The following is a 13,379-nucleotide window of genomic DNA, read 5'->3' as shown; positions in this document are numbered from 1 at the left end:
GTTAATAAAGCAGGTCTGAGCTGAAAATGAATGTTCTCTTGAGGACAGTGATGGCCCAGTGGAACATCCAAGTGGCACTAATCAGATGGATCTTAAATACAGGGAAGATTTAAGCATCACTGGATGTAATTTCAAATGTGTACAGTGAAAAGGGAGATAACTAGGGAAGAATCCCAAGACCACTGTCTATGAGGATACAGTGGGCTGAGATATGGAAGAGAAGCCTGAAATTTTACTGCCAATCTCTGATGAGACCATGAGCTCCTAGAGTGGTAGACTTTGAAGAAAAAAAAAACGAAAAAGCCCCTATGCATTCTTACTGCATAAGCCAGCACCAAGCCTAGCACACACAAGCCTACAAAGTAAACATTCCCTAATCCCTCATTTGGTTGATTTTTTTCTTCATACCACCTGCTCCCTAAAGGCTAGATTAAAGCTAAATACTACGAATCATCTAACCTTACTAGTTTAACTTTGTGCTATTCTAACCTCATAACTGCTAGTAAAAAACTTAACTGCCTGGATAGTTAATAGGAACAAAGGGTTAGAATTGCAGTGAAAGAAAATTATTCCACATGTAGAACTTGATCACTATCCTAATCATACTTGTGATTAAGACAAGTTTTAAGCCACGTTAGTTAAGAATCATTGTCAGTGATTCTGAAAATTACAAGGGGCAGAATGCAACAACTTAACAGACGAGGTTCAAATCATCAACCTTATCTCTTACAAGGTATATATCTGAAAATTATATTACTTCCCAGTCTCAGTTTTTCCAACTATAAAATGAAGCAATGGCTACTAAGGACTTATGTGTAATAATATAGGCACAGTGCTTTTTTACACAATACCTAGCAAAGAGCAAGCACTTAAGAACAGTTTGTTATTATTTTCATCATGGTACATTTAAATCTCTCTCCAAGGAGCCAGTCACTTAAACCTGTCTCTTACCCCTTTATCCTAGAAGGACATTTTCACATTGCTTTTAACCCTTTCCTAGCCCCACAACCTAAGATTCATAAATCTTATCCTTGCTTTACTACCTTGGCTACCCTAAACTAATTATCTCTGAATTAAAAATAGTTATGAACAGGGAATAAAAATGTTAGAAATATCTGAAATAATTTTTTCAAATCAATTTCTACTGTAGAGGTAATGGTCCTGTAACTGATACTTCATCTATAAACAATGTCAGCCCCTCTCAGAATTCTGAGTGGACATGCTCCGAATTTGGCTCAGGAGGATCAGGATTTGAAGAATCTATGTTTGAAGGGCTGGACTCTCCAACTGGTTCAAAGGGTCGCAAGTTTGCATAAGACACCTCTTGGGCCAGCTGCTCCAGAGAAGGGCGGCCTAAGACCAAATTTCGAAGTGAGATACAAGTCATGAAGAAGCTGAAAAAGAGGAAAAAGTTCATTCAGTCCAAACTCTTGTTCCAACACAGGAATTCTTGCCAAAGCCCTATGAGGCTCCACTCAGGCATAAATGAGAAACCCCCCTCAGTGAAAATTCCCCTCATCCCAGCTGGACAGACATACCACTCCTTATACAATCTGGTAAAGGATCCCAAGGTGGGATAGGAATAACCCAAAGGGAAGTCAGAGATAAGCTGAGGAAAATAAAACAGCAGGCCACCAGACACAGGTCCTCCTTTACTCTTCCATTAGATCAGGAGGAGAAGACTGAAGGGGGCAAAAGATATTTAGTACTAGATTATCTTTTCCTGGGTGAGTCTCTGCTATTACCCCCACTAGCAAGAAGTTACCCAGCTTGCAAACTTTTCTGACAATGACAAATACTGTGGGTAAAACTTACCTGCGGCGAAAGATAAAGAGTTTTCGCAGCAAGAAGCGAAAGAATCGCTCATAGAAAGGGGTATTTCTTCGGCGTTCAATCTCCTGGAGTCTTCGCTGGCGTTTAAGAAAGGTCTGAACGAGAGGTGTTGGCTCAGGGCCCCCTTTTACTTCCCCTTCCAGCAGAGGTTGCAGTTCTGGAGGTAGAGGCCCTGTTTCTGCCCAGAAGATGGCAAAAAGAGAACTCAATGACAGAGCTTGTACTGTCTCTGCGAACTCCCCATTCACCAGCTAGAGGTCTTCAGTCCATTCTTTAATAGCTAGATCTGTATTTGTAACGTTAACTTTTTGTAACCGAGACTATCTCAGCCCAAATGTTCATATACTCACCACTTCCATTCTCGACTTTCTCCTTTAGTTCTTGCAGATAAGCCAGGTCTTGCTCCAGTGCAAGCTCCGTAGTGTTGACATAGATGTACATGTAGCAGGAAGGAGTGGGGGACACTGTATACACCTTATGGTACTCACCAGCAGGCAACTAATAAGGGAGAAGAAATGGATATATTTCACTCTTACCTTTCTTGAGCCAGCCTATGGCTCCCTGCATTACCCCTTCAGGCACATATTTTTTTATCAAGTTTTTGGAGTCCATCAGAATTGTATCCTCTAGAATGCTGGATGAGGCTATTAACAGTCCCAGGGGCCCTTGCATTGCTTCAATGGAAAGCATTTTGAGTTTAAAATAAACTCCACTCGTCTAAACATCCTGCCATTGCTGATCCCAGCAAAATACCTGCATTTTTTCTCCCTCCCGAAGAGTCTGATTCTTCTGTTCTGCCACCAGCTCCACAGTCACCTCCCCCTGCAGCAGCTGGATGCTAGTGTTGCCCAAGTCTTCACTCACAAAATTTTCCAGGTGCAGCCCTGCCAGGGGCAACAAAGTTTCATGTCCCACCAGTGGTAGAGTAAATTCACTCAGGCCAGAACAGAGGCGTAACATAGTCACCATTACTATCCCTCAGATTTCGAAAACATTCTTCCCACCAGTGTTATCTATCCCTCTACCACATGCAACGCTCTTGACCAAGGGAGCCAGGAGGAAAGACCACAAAGCTGCCCCTTGTTTTCCTCCATACCAGGAAAATCCGCAATGAAGACCACTTCAGTGTTGTTGTCCAGACTGGTCTTGATTTCCTGTAACTTGGCCCTCCAGGGAGACAGGTCCATCAACAATGGCTGCAGCCAAGCTGTACGCTGGAAGGGGGACCAGGCGGCCCGCACGATGTCCACACGAGGATCAAAAATCCTTAGGGAAGAAAATCATGATCTAAGGAGGCCACAGTCACCCACCCGGCAGAACTTCCGGCTCTCTTCCTTCTATCTGCCATTCCCAGATAGAAGAAATGGCCCAGGTCAGCATGTTACTGCCAGTCTGAGCGAGAGGAAGGTGGGAATGAGAGTCTGATGCACTGGAAGAATGGGGGTTAGTGGCCATCTGAGGAGAATTGTGTTAACAGTTTCTAAAAGAAGTCAGTTACTTTTTCTTCTGGTGCCCCCTACTGGAAGCAATCAGCTATGTCCACAACCAGGTCAACAGAGACATGCACTAGAAGGCAGCTTTTCAAGCAAGATATATTGGGGAGCATGGGCTATTCATCTTGGCAAAAGGAGCTGGATTTCACTTTTCCCCCTTCTCTGCTCCCTTGCCCACCTCTGCTGGAAGCGGTCATTGATGGAGACCCAAATATCAAAGTAGATCTGGGGCTCAGTGACATTGTACTTGGGCAGCAGGCGGCTCAGGCAAGTGGCATATTGCTTCAGCATGTCTGCGTGATCCTTCCATCGCCGGCTCTGTGTGAATACCTGCCCCAAACCCCCACATTAGTCCCACCTCATCATTAGCAACCTCAACCTCCCGGACAGGCCACGCACTGCCAACAGCACAAAGCGATCCCTGCCTGCTGCCCATCTGGACCAGGAAAAGAAAAACACATCTGAACTTGTGTTTGGAGACTTTCTCATTGCTGTGCTAGTGTGACACATAACTTTCCTAAATCTAGTTTCAGTTCAAGGAAATGGAATGCATTGTCCTACAGCAATTCACACATAAAGAGATTTAACCTGGCTTCTGAGATGGGATCGGGAGGGCCCAGATTGGTCTTATTTTATAATTTTGATTAGGATCAACCCAGACCCTGAAGTTCCAGCTGATGACAGTAAATTGTCAGCATCAGAGGTCTCACCCCAGGGTTAAGGTAGCCCAGCTCGCCGGTGCGGCCATCGCGGTAGGTGATCTTCACGTGCTGGTGGGAGCGGGAGTGCACCATCATGTCCCAGGAATAGCCATACAGCCCGTTTGTCCAGTTGTTATAGCCCTGAGAAGGCAGGGCAAAGGGAATCAGCTCCACAGCTCTCACACTCCGTCCTCGACCAAGAAAGGGCTACAACACCAGTCTCGCTGTCACCTCTGCCACTTTCCAAGCTAACCCCTTTCCATACATACCTGGGTGAGGAAATGGGAATAAGGCAGGAAGAGCTGCTCCATGAGGTAGAGCAGGGTGAAGGCAGTGGCTAGGTGATGACGCAACCCCAGCCTCTGGCCCTCTTTAGCTCGGCTCCTCTTATAAATGCAGGAAGAACTGGGCTGAGGGGCAGTCTGGAGGGGCAGCAATTCTTGCAGCCTTTTGGGACAGTGGGATACCAGCTTCCGAGGCCACTCAGGGGAGCAGAAGAGAGGGCTGCTGGCCAGCATGACATAGGGGAACATACCTAGGAAAGCAGGGAGAAAAGACACATTTAAAGAGTTTGGGAAGGAACATGGGTAATTCTCTCAACCTACTTCCCTTAGGGCACTTCTCCCAGGTATTCCCATTTATGATGATATGTAAGTTCCTAACCAGAGGATACTCCCTTCCACAGATTCCTTAGTGTACAACACACCGAGCCCAGGAGCCCAATCCTCTCCTCCCCATTTATTTCCATTTCACAGTGACTACATCTGGCTCAGTCTAGCTTCTGTTCCCATCACCTTCTCCCACTCCCAAAAATGCTTCTGACTAGTTCCTCCCTGTGAATCTGTGGTTTCCTGTTTTCGACCAGATTGTAGGTACTGACCAATGCTGAAAAGCTGGGAATTCATGCAGTGGAAGTAGGACACAAAGAGGAGGCCAATGGTCCTGGAGGCATCGAAGAAGAGCAGGAAACCAGCTGTGAGGTCCAGCACCAGCCCACACCAGTGCACCACTAGTAGGCTAGTCATCTCCTCAGACAGTATTAGTCTGCAGACACAGGTGACACGGGTTATTGGACAAACCCTGCATTCGCAGCATATTTGATCCCAACAATGTGTCTCTGCTGCCCTATCCTTCCCAAAGGTTCGGCCCAGCAGGTGGGTAGAAGAGCTCTGATAAAGGCAGCCTATGGGAGTTTTTCTACCTCCTCAGGTGTCCGCACACTTTAGGTATCCAATTTTTTTCTACACACTGTGTAATAACAAGGGCAGATCTCCTAGGGCAAAATACGATGAGGTGTCTGCTGGGGGTATGGGGGGTGGGGCATGACCCTCATGGAGGTTATAAATGAGAAGAAATTTTAAAAGGTGAATGCTTAACTAACATAATAATGAAGCCAAACTTCAGGAACTGGAAAATAACAGAGAAGAGGTAAAAGAACACTATAAAACAATAGGAAAGAAGAAATGGAAGGAAGAGAGAAATCAGAGCAGCAAACCTTTGTTTTGTAAAATGCTGGTAACAAGGGGTTTCTCAGAGTAGGAACACTGACTATCCTGACCTCTCAATGAGGAATCCTGGCAAGAGGCTGCGGTGGCAACCCAAAGGCATAGGCACGGCCCAAAGTAACTGCTGGTGACACCAGGTCACCTAGCCTTGGCTCTTTCCTTTTGTTTTCTTTTCCCTTCTTTCTGGCCCATACCATCTGTCTACAAGGGGCAGCTCGGTCTAGCTCTTTTGATCATCAACTCTGCCTTCTGGGAGATCAGTGGACAGAGGAGAGCATGTGGCAAGTTCAGCAGCCATTACTGAGCCCTGCGCGAGACAAGTCAGCCACTCAGTACCCGTCCCTCACTTGAAGGGATTGAAGAGCCAGTGCCGGGACAGGTATTCCATGGAATAGCCTCCAACCCAGTCTGCATCCAGCTTTTTCACCCCAGCAATGAAGTATACAATGAAGATCTGCAAACACAGGAAGCAAAATGAATATTCAAACAAAAAAAGAACTTTGTTTTCTACAGTCAAAAATAAAGCAAGTTCTGATCTCAGTTCAGGGCCCAAGTAAGAATACACGCATTCTTCTATTCATTCATCCCAGATAATTCACTCATGCAACAAGTATTTATTGACTTTATACCAATGCCAGGCATAGTATTAGGCACCCAGGAGAAGTCATGAAGCACAGATGTTATTCTTTCTCTCATGAGGTTTCTAATCAAATAGGTAATAACCTAATCTATTCTTCCCATGACAAGGTGAGAGAACCCAGCATTTAGAAAATTGGAAACAATAGAAAAGTCAGCTGAGCTTTCCAGCAAAAAGGAAACAAGAGACAGGAGAGTGTACTCTGGTAGTGGGAAGGCCGAGCTGACAGTGGCTGTCAGACACCTCCCTCTACCCTAAAACCCCATACCTGGCCACGCAGCACAGCATAGTTCCAGAGGGGCACGTGGGCATTCTGCTTACGGGCACTCAGCAGGCCATCCACAGACCTACACCAAGGGAGGTAAGAACTGAAGAAGGCCTCTCAGTCCAGGCACATTTCTACCTTTCTTTTCAAATGTGTTAATCTATCCCAGGTTATCATCCACATTCTCTCTGACCCTCTGTGCTGTCTGGAGGCCCGTTAGAAATCTATGAACTGCGCCTCCCTGGTGGCGCAAGGGGTTAAATCTCAGCACTATGAAGTTATCACCAGCCACTGCAGCATGAGTTCAATTCCCAGCCAGGGAGCTGACCCACATGGCTCAGCAGACCTCTCCTGTCTCGCCTGCTGCTCCACTCAGCAGTGTATTTCAGTCAATCTGCCTGTTCTTTCCCCTACTCTGTCTCTGGTGAATCCTCTTACACACACACCCCGCCCCCCCCCACACACACACACCTCTGGACTACACCCCAGCTCTTACCTGCATAAATAAAATAAATCTTTAAAAAAAAAAAGTCTATGAACCAATTCTAACAGTGATTATTTTAAGTCAAAACAGAAATACTACTAGTCAGTAACAACAAAAGTTTCATGTTTTCATTAGTTAGTTAGCAAGTTAGTTTGTCAGGGAAAAAACTGTAATACTAGAAAACAACTAAAATGAATGAGTTCAAGGGAGTGTTTGTAAAGCTAAAGGTATATGTAAATATATATAGAGGCTTCTTTTTTCCAGTCAGTATCCAGGACAAAGTGATATTTCATGACCCAGATACCAGGATGTAGCACTAGAGTTTAGATGTTGAAGCTTACTTTGGGAGAAAACTGTTAAATGTAGGTAACTATGTCTAGATGTACTCTGGAAGGCAAAAGCAAATCAGGGTTTTAAGAAGACAATGACTGAGCAGAGAAGTTGGGAAGGGGGCAGGTTACATTTGTGGTCAAGAGCCCTGGAGTCTGCAGTTAAGAGACCTGGATTGTCACTTGTGCCTATTACCTGCAGTGTGACCTTAGACAGATCCTTTCCTTATTAAAGCCTTAGTTCCTTCACCTTTAAAATGGAAACAACACTATAGACCTTATGGGGCTATAATGAGGAAACATTAGAAACGTTTGTAGAGTACCTGGCATGTGGAAAGTCTTTAGTAAGTAACTGGTATTTTTTTCAAATTGTGTAAAAATTGGTAAAATTGAAACTTTTCAGGGATATTCTGTCAGCATTGCCTTTCAGTTCTGCATCATCAGAGCCGGCCATTCTGAATGAGTTCAAAGATTTACAAAGAGCTATCTGTGTGTATTAACAAGTAAAATTTGATTAATGATTGATAAATCACTATGAAATTCAATGTTTGAGAGTGTTTTCCCTACACCCAACTTACTACATTCATATTGACCTTTCACTAAACAGAAAGTATCTTTAAAGGACATCTATCCTGCCACTCGGTATCCACATTCTCTCTACTTCCCCTGAAAGATGGTCATCTAAGCCAGATGTGGGGGAGGGTTACCTCCTCCTGGGAGATGTGGGGGAGGGCTCAGCTCTGGTAGGCCTCTCCTTTTGACATGACTGACTCACAGCAACTTCTATTCTTGGTTCTAACTCTGCCCCTCTGAGCTAATACAGGGAGTCTGCTCCCTCTTCCACATGACCACCCTTGAAGTATCTGAAACCAGCTATATCTGGCTTTAGTCTTCTCTTCTTCTAAGAGGATTACAGGAAGTAGGTAGATCAAGGCACCTGGGGAGATATGGAAAGAGTGAAGGGGTGGGAATGGAGCCATTTCTGCTTTTTTGTCATCCCAAGTACTGCAACCTTGCTGAAGCTCCCCCCTCCCAAATCCATCTAAATCAAAGCATGACCTTGCACTTTGCAAAGCATGGTTGAAAATATGCTTGCTGGGGCAAATTCTAGAAAGTCAATGGGCCCCTGTCTCTACTAATTATCCTGATCCAGCCAAGCCCTCCCCGCCTCTTTTCCCTAAGGCTCATACCAATAGCGATTTGCATCCACGAACATCAGCTGAAAGGCCAACAAACCATACAGATAGGAGTGGTTGTTCCATGATGTCTTGTCCAGGAGAAACACATACCAGTATGGCAGCAGGAAAAACACACAGCTTATCCGGTAGCACAGGCCCAGCATCATGCCCAGTGCCCCTGGGATTTGTGGGGAGAGGATTAAGAGGTCAATGGGGCACCACAGGCCCAGCTCCCCTGGGATAGGCTATGGGTGGGATTAAAAAAAGTCATCATGCCTTTTACAGTAAGGTAAAACTAAATGAAAATTAAATGCTATTTTAATATTTTAAAAAGAGTTATGGAGTCACAGCTCAGAGGGCATATGGGTGAGCAGGATAAAATGAGTCACAGTAGAAAATGAAATAAGGAGTAAGATCTTGGCCATTCACTAGCATGCTGTGTATTTCAGTATTGTAGGTAAGACCCAGGAGTTTTATGTAGTTTCCCTCACCCAGAAACATGATGGTGTAGACAAGATACATCCAGTCAAGTGGCAGAGGCTGCAGGGCATCCAGCAAGGGGAAGCGGCACACATCCAGCCCATCCAGGTATCTTCGGTCCAGGGAGTTGAGCCCCCGCTCCTGGGGAATGTCCAGCACCATCAGCAGCCCTGACAAGGCAGAGGGAAAGGGGACAATCAGACCCGAGTAAAGAAATACTCAGTATACAATCCAGTGCACCCAGCTCCAGGGCCACACTTTTTTCCTAACCCTGGCTCTGTAACTTACTCATTTATTCAACAATAACTCCTGAGGACCTACGCTGTGTGAGGAGGCATCATGCCAGTTGTGTGACATCAGCCATTCACTGTACCTCACTGAATCAATTCTCCATGTGCGAAAGGGGGTTCATAAAACTTCACAGAGTGAGGAGAGAAAGGAGAAAAGTATATAAAACACTACAAAAGTGTTTAGGGGAGTGACAATTATCTACCAAGGTCAGTTCTGCTGGACTACAGAAAGTGCTCTAGAGTCATGCTGCTCTACCTTTCTCATTTCCTGGCACACCCAGAAAACAGCAGCATTTGGCCAACACAGTAGGGTAAATAGAAGGAGCTCCTCAGGCTCAGAAAGTCAGCTCTAGTTAAGTCAAAGTATTTCAACTTCAGAGTATTCACGTCTTGGGCTGGTTAATTATTTGCTGGGAGGGGCTCTCCTGTGCATTATAGGTCATATAGCACCATCCCTGACTCCTACAAAGATGCCAGTGGCCACCTATTTCCCAGTTGTGACTAATAAAAATGTCTCCAGACACTGCCAAATATTCCCCAGGGAAAAAAACTGCCCCCAGTTGAGAACCACTGGGGATTTTATATCTCAACACATTTGTCACCCATTCCAAGCACCCATTCCAAGCACAGACACTGTGATCTATGACTTAAGAGGTCACCGCCAGGGGTCTCCCTGGTGGCGCAAGGGGTTAAGTGTCAGCACTATGAAGCTACTACCAGCCACTGCAGCATGAGTTCAATCCTCTGGTCAGGGAGCTGACCCACATGGTGCAGCAGACCTCTCCTGACTCGCCCGCTGTATTCCAAAAATCTAGTCCTCCTTATCATAGTTACTGGGCACCTTCATGCCCAAAACAAAATGGGTTCCTGTTCGTCTGCCTCTATATTCCTATAGCCCCAAATCAAATCATTTCCGGTGTCCAAACCCTAATAGGAGACAAAGCTGGGTTTGATCCTAAACACAAAGACCTCTTTCACGATATCAATTACCTTCAACTCTGAAGAAAAGGGAGGTAAATCCAGTAAGTCACCAAAGAATGAATGGACATGAGACTATTATTCTCTCACATCCAATCACACTGGCACTTCCAGAAACTGAACTTACCAAAGAGAAAACGGAAGACAGCCAGGCTTGCAGGATCTGTGGGTCGATTCAGCAAGGTCACTAGCTTCCCCCAACTGGACAAATCTGTCCACTCAAATCCCAAGAGTTTCCCCATTTGGCTGCCTTGCCTGGGTCTTGAGGTCTGTCCAGCCTTGTCTTTGTGTATTTTATCTGCAACCAATAAACGGAAAACGTGTGTGCATGCACAAGGCGGGGTGGGGACACTTGAAAACAGGTTCCTCTCCAAACCGTAGAAATCAAAGCCCCAAAAGCTTCAGGATTTCTGCAACCCTGGGCTCTTCTTTTGATTTGTGACTGCCGGAAATACTCGGCAGCAAAGCCCTTCTCCAGGATCCCCCAGTGCTCCAGGACTAGTCCTAAAGAAAACAGCCCCCTAACCACAAAGCGTCCCCGAAAGTCACCACCCTCCTGAACCTGCTGGCTGCAATCTCTACCCGAGACCTCCTCCCCCGATCCCGGAGGGCGCTCCTCCAGCCCCCTTCTCCCCGAGACCAGCGCCGGGCTCCCCGCTTGGCGAAGAATCTACCTGAACCCCGCGTCACGCGCGCGGAGCGGGCCGACTCGGCCATGGCCCTGCCCAGGTAGCTCCGCCACGGCAGCAGCGTCCCGGCCGCGGCGCCCCGCCCCCGCACGTCAGCACCTGCCGGAAAGCGCGGCGGCGAGCGTCGTGAAGGCGGCGCCGAGCTCCCCGCTTGGCGACAGGGGGCGGAGCGCGGCCGGGCTCGCCTGACTCGGTGACCTGGGGTGCAGTGAGGGTGCTCCGCGGCTCCGCCTCTCTTCCCTGCACCACCTCGGCTTCCCCGAAGCCGTCGGTCCTCGGAAGGCGTCCCTTAGCTTCCCCGAGGCCGTCCCCGCCCCCATTAGACCTCTCCAGGTAGCAGCGTCACCCCGCGGTGCCCCGTGACGCACCGATGCGGGCGCACAGGTCAGAGTCTTCCCCAGGGGGCCGGCTTGCCCAGCTGAACACGCGTGGAATGGCCGCCACGGCCGAGACAGGATGTGCGGGGTTTTCTCCCAGGGCTGTCAAGAACCTGAAGTGTGAAAGCAACAGGAGCTACATAACGGCAGAGGGGATGCAGAATAGGGGCAGCGAGTAGAGTGGGGTCCATCAGGGAAGATTCTTAGAAAGGTGAGTCTTGAGCAGAACTCTAATATCGAATTCCCTGCACTGGAATTGGCCAGCAGGGTAAGAGGAAAGCATTCCAGAGCAGAGGTGGCCACTTTTTTTTTTTTTTTAAAGATTTATTTGCTTATACATACAAGAGCTGGGGTACAGGCCAGATATGGGGGGGGGGGGTGAGAGGATTCACCAGAGACAGATTGGGGAGCAGAACAGGCAGACTGACTGAAATATACACTGCTGAGGGGAGCAGCAGGCGAGACAGGAGAGGTCTGCTGCGCCATGTAGGTTGCTCCCTGGCCGGCCTGGGATCAAACGCATGCTGCAGAGGCTGTGGATTGCTTCATAGTGTGGTGCTTAACCCCTTGCGCCACCAGGGAGGCCCTGTCACATTTTTTTCCCTGTTTATTTCAGGACTGTTTATAGTGCTAGAGATTATTGAGAGCCCTAAAGAGCTTTTGTCTACGTGGGTGATATTTACCCCTATTTAGGGTATTGGAAATATACACTGAGAAATGTTTAAAATATGCGTTGATTCACTAAAAAGAAAAAATAAATTCAGTATGTTTATACAACATTCTTATGAAAAAAGTAAAATTTATACCCCAAAATTGACCAAGTATTGTGATTTTACATGCAAATCTTTAATGTCTGACTTAATTGAAGACAGCAGTGTCCTCAAAACTGCTTCTGCATCCCATCTATTGCCAAACGAAGGAAAATTTGGAAAGGGAAAAGTATTTTAATAGCCTTTTAAGGTAATTGTGAATATTATTCTTTGATATCACACCTAAACTTACAAGTGGTAATTTTTTTTTTTTTTTGTTTACAAGTGGTAATTTTTTAAAGGGGCCTTTAAAAAGGCCTCTTTTTAAAGCTATTGGGGGCCTCCTGGGTGGCCTAGGGGCTAAGTCTCAGCACTATTACTCACTGCTGAAGCCTGAGTTGGATCCCTGATCCCCTCCCCAGGGAGCTAACCCACATGTGGTGCAGCAGAGCTCTCTTCTCTCACCCCTGCTGCTCCCCTCAGCAGTGTATTTCAGTAAACCCCTGTGTTCTCTCCACTCTGTCTCTGGTGAATCCTCTCACTCCCCACCCATCACCTCTGGCCTATACCCCAGCTCTTGTATGCATAAATAAATAAATCTTAAAAAACAAAACATCTATTCCACAATGTCCACAGCAGCATTGTTGACAATAGCTAGGATATGGAAGCTACCTAAATGTCCAGGATAGATGACTAGATCAAGAAGATGTGATATAGCCCACGATGGAATACCATGCAGCCATGAGATTGGATAATTGTAGCAATTTTCAACAAAATAGGGAATTTGAGAGAATTGTGTGTTGTAAAGTGAGTCAGAATGATAAAAACAAATACTCAACTTTCACACAGCAGACAATTTGAGAACATAAAATACTTTCCAAGACTGCCAGACATCAATAAATATAGTGAGGGCCCTGAGGTTAAGCAGTTGAGGGGAAGGGACAAGGGGATATAATAAAGCAAATTGTGGGGCAGGGAGATAAGTAAATAAGAGCAACTGATAAAAAGTGTTGTGGGATTACTGAGGAAGAAATAAGACTGGAGAAATCAGATAAGTTTTTTTTATTGAGTTGGCCTTTGACAGATGAGTACAGTGTTGGTGGAGAGAGGGAAATCAAAAAGTTCTTAATAATCTTGACCTGAACTGATTCTGGATAATAGAACATTAGCTAATAGAGGCCTCCCTGGTGGCATAGGGGTTAAGTCTCAGAGCCATCACACTATCACCTCATGTTATCACCTCATGCTGTCACCTCTGCGGGCTGAATTTGATCCCCCCGCCAGAGAGCTAACCCACATATGGCTTAGCAGACCTCTCCTGTCTCCCTGCTCCCCTTAGCAGTGTATTTTGGTAGATCAGCTTGTTCAGCTCACCACTATCTCTGGTGAGT

The 13,379-nt window shown here is 46.3% G+C and overlaps 1 protein-coding gene across 1 annotated transcript; it reads right to left on the bottom strand.

Annotated features, from left to right (window-relative positions):
- Positions 1-1,201: 1,201 nt before the first annotated feature.
- On the bottom strand, positions 1,202-10,469 carry GGCX (gamma-glutamyl carboxylase; the record flags this gene model as incomplete). The annotated part of the gene is made up of 14 exons (XM_084234598.1): positions 10,301-10,469; positions 8,917-9,075; positions 8,438-8,603; positions 6,438-6,516; positions 5,880-5,986; positions 4,908-5,071; positions 4,297-4,562; positions 4,037-4,168; positions 3,505-3,656; positions 2,930-3,099; positions 2,587-2,717; positions 2,184-2,331; positions 1,816-2,011; positions 1,202-1,394 (listed from the first exon to the last, which is right to left on the bottom strand). Exons 1-14 carry the CDS (start codon positions 10,413-10,415, stop codon positions 1,202-1,204), a joined length of 2,178 nt encoding a protein of 725 aa, XP_084090724.1. The 5' UTR covers positions 10,416-10,469.
- Positions 10,470-13,379: the final 2,910 nt, after the last annotated feature.

The sequence above is a fragment of the Talpa europaea genome (genome assembly GCF_964194135.1).
Source record: "Talpa europaea genome assembly, chromosome: 6".
NCBI classification, from domain to species: Eukaryota; Metazoa; Chordata; class Mammalia; order Eulipotyphla; family Talpidae; genus Talpa; species Talpa europaea.
Note: the sequence above shows the minus strand (reverse complement) of the source record. Positions and strands in the feature narration are given on the sequence as shown.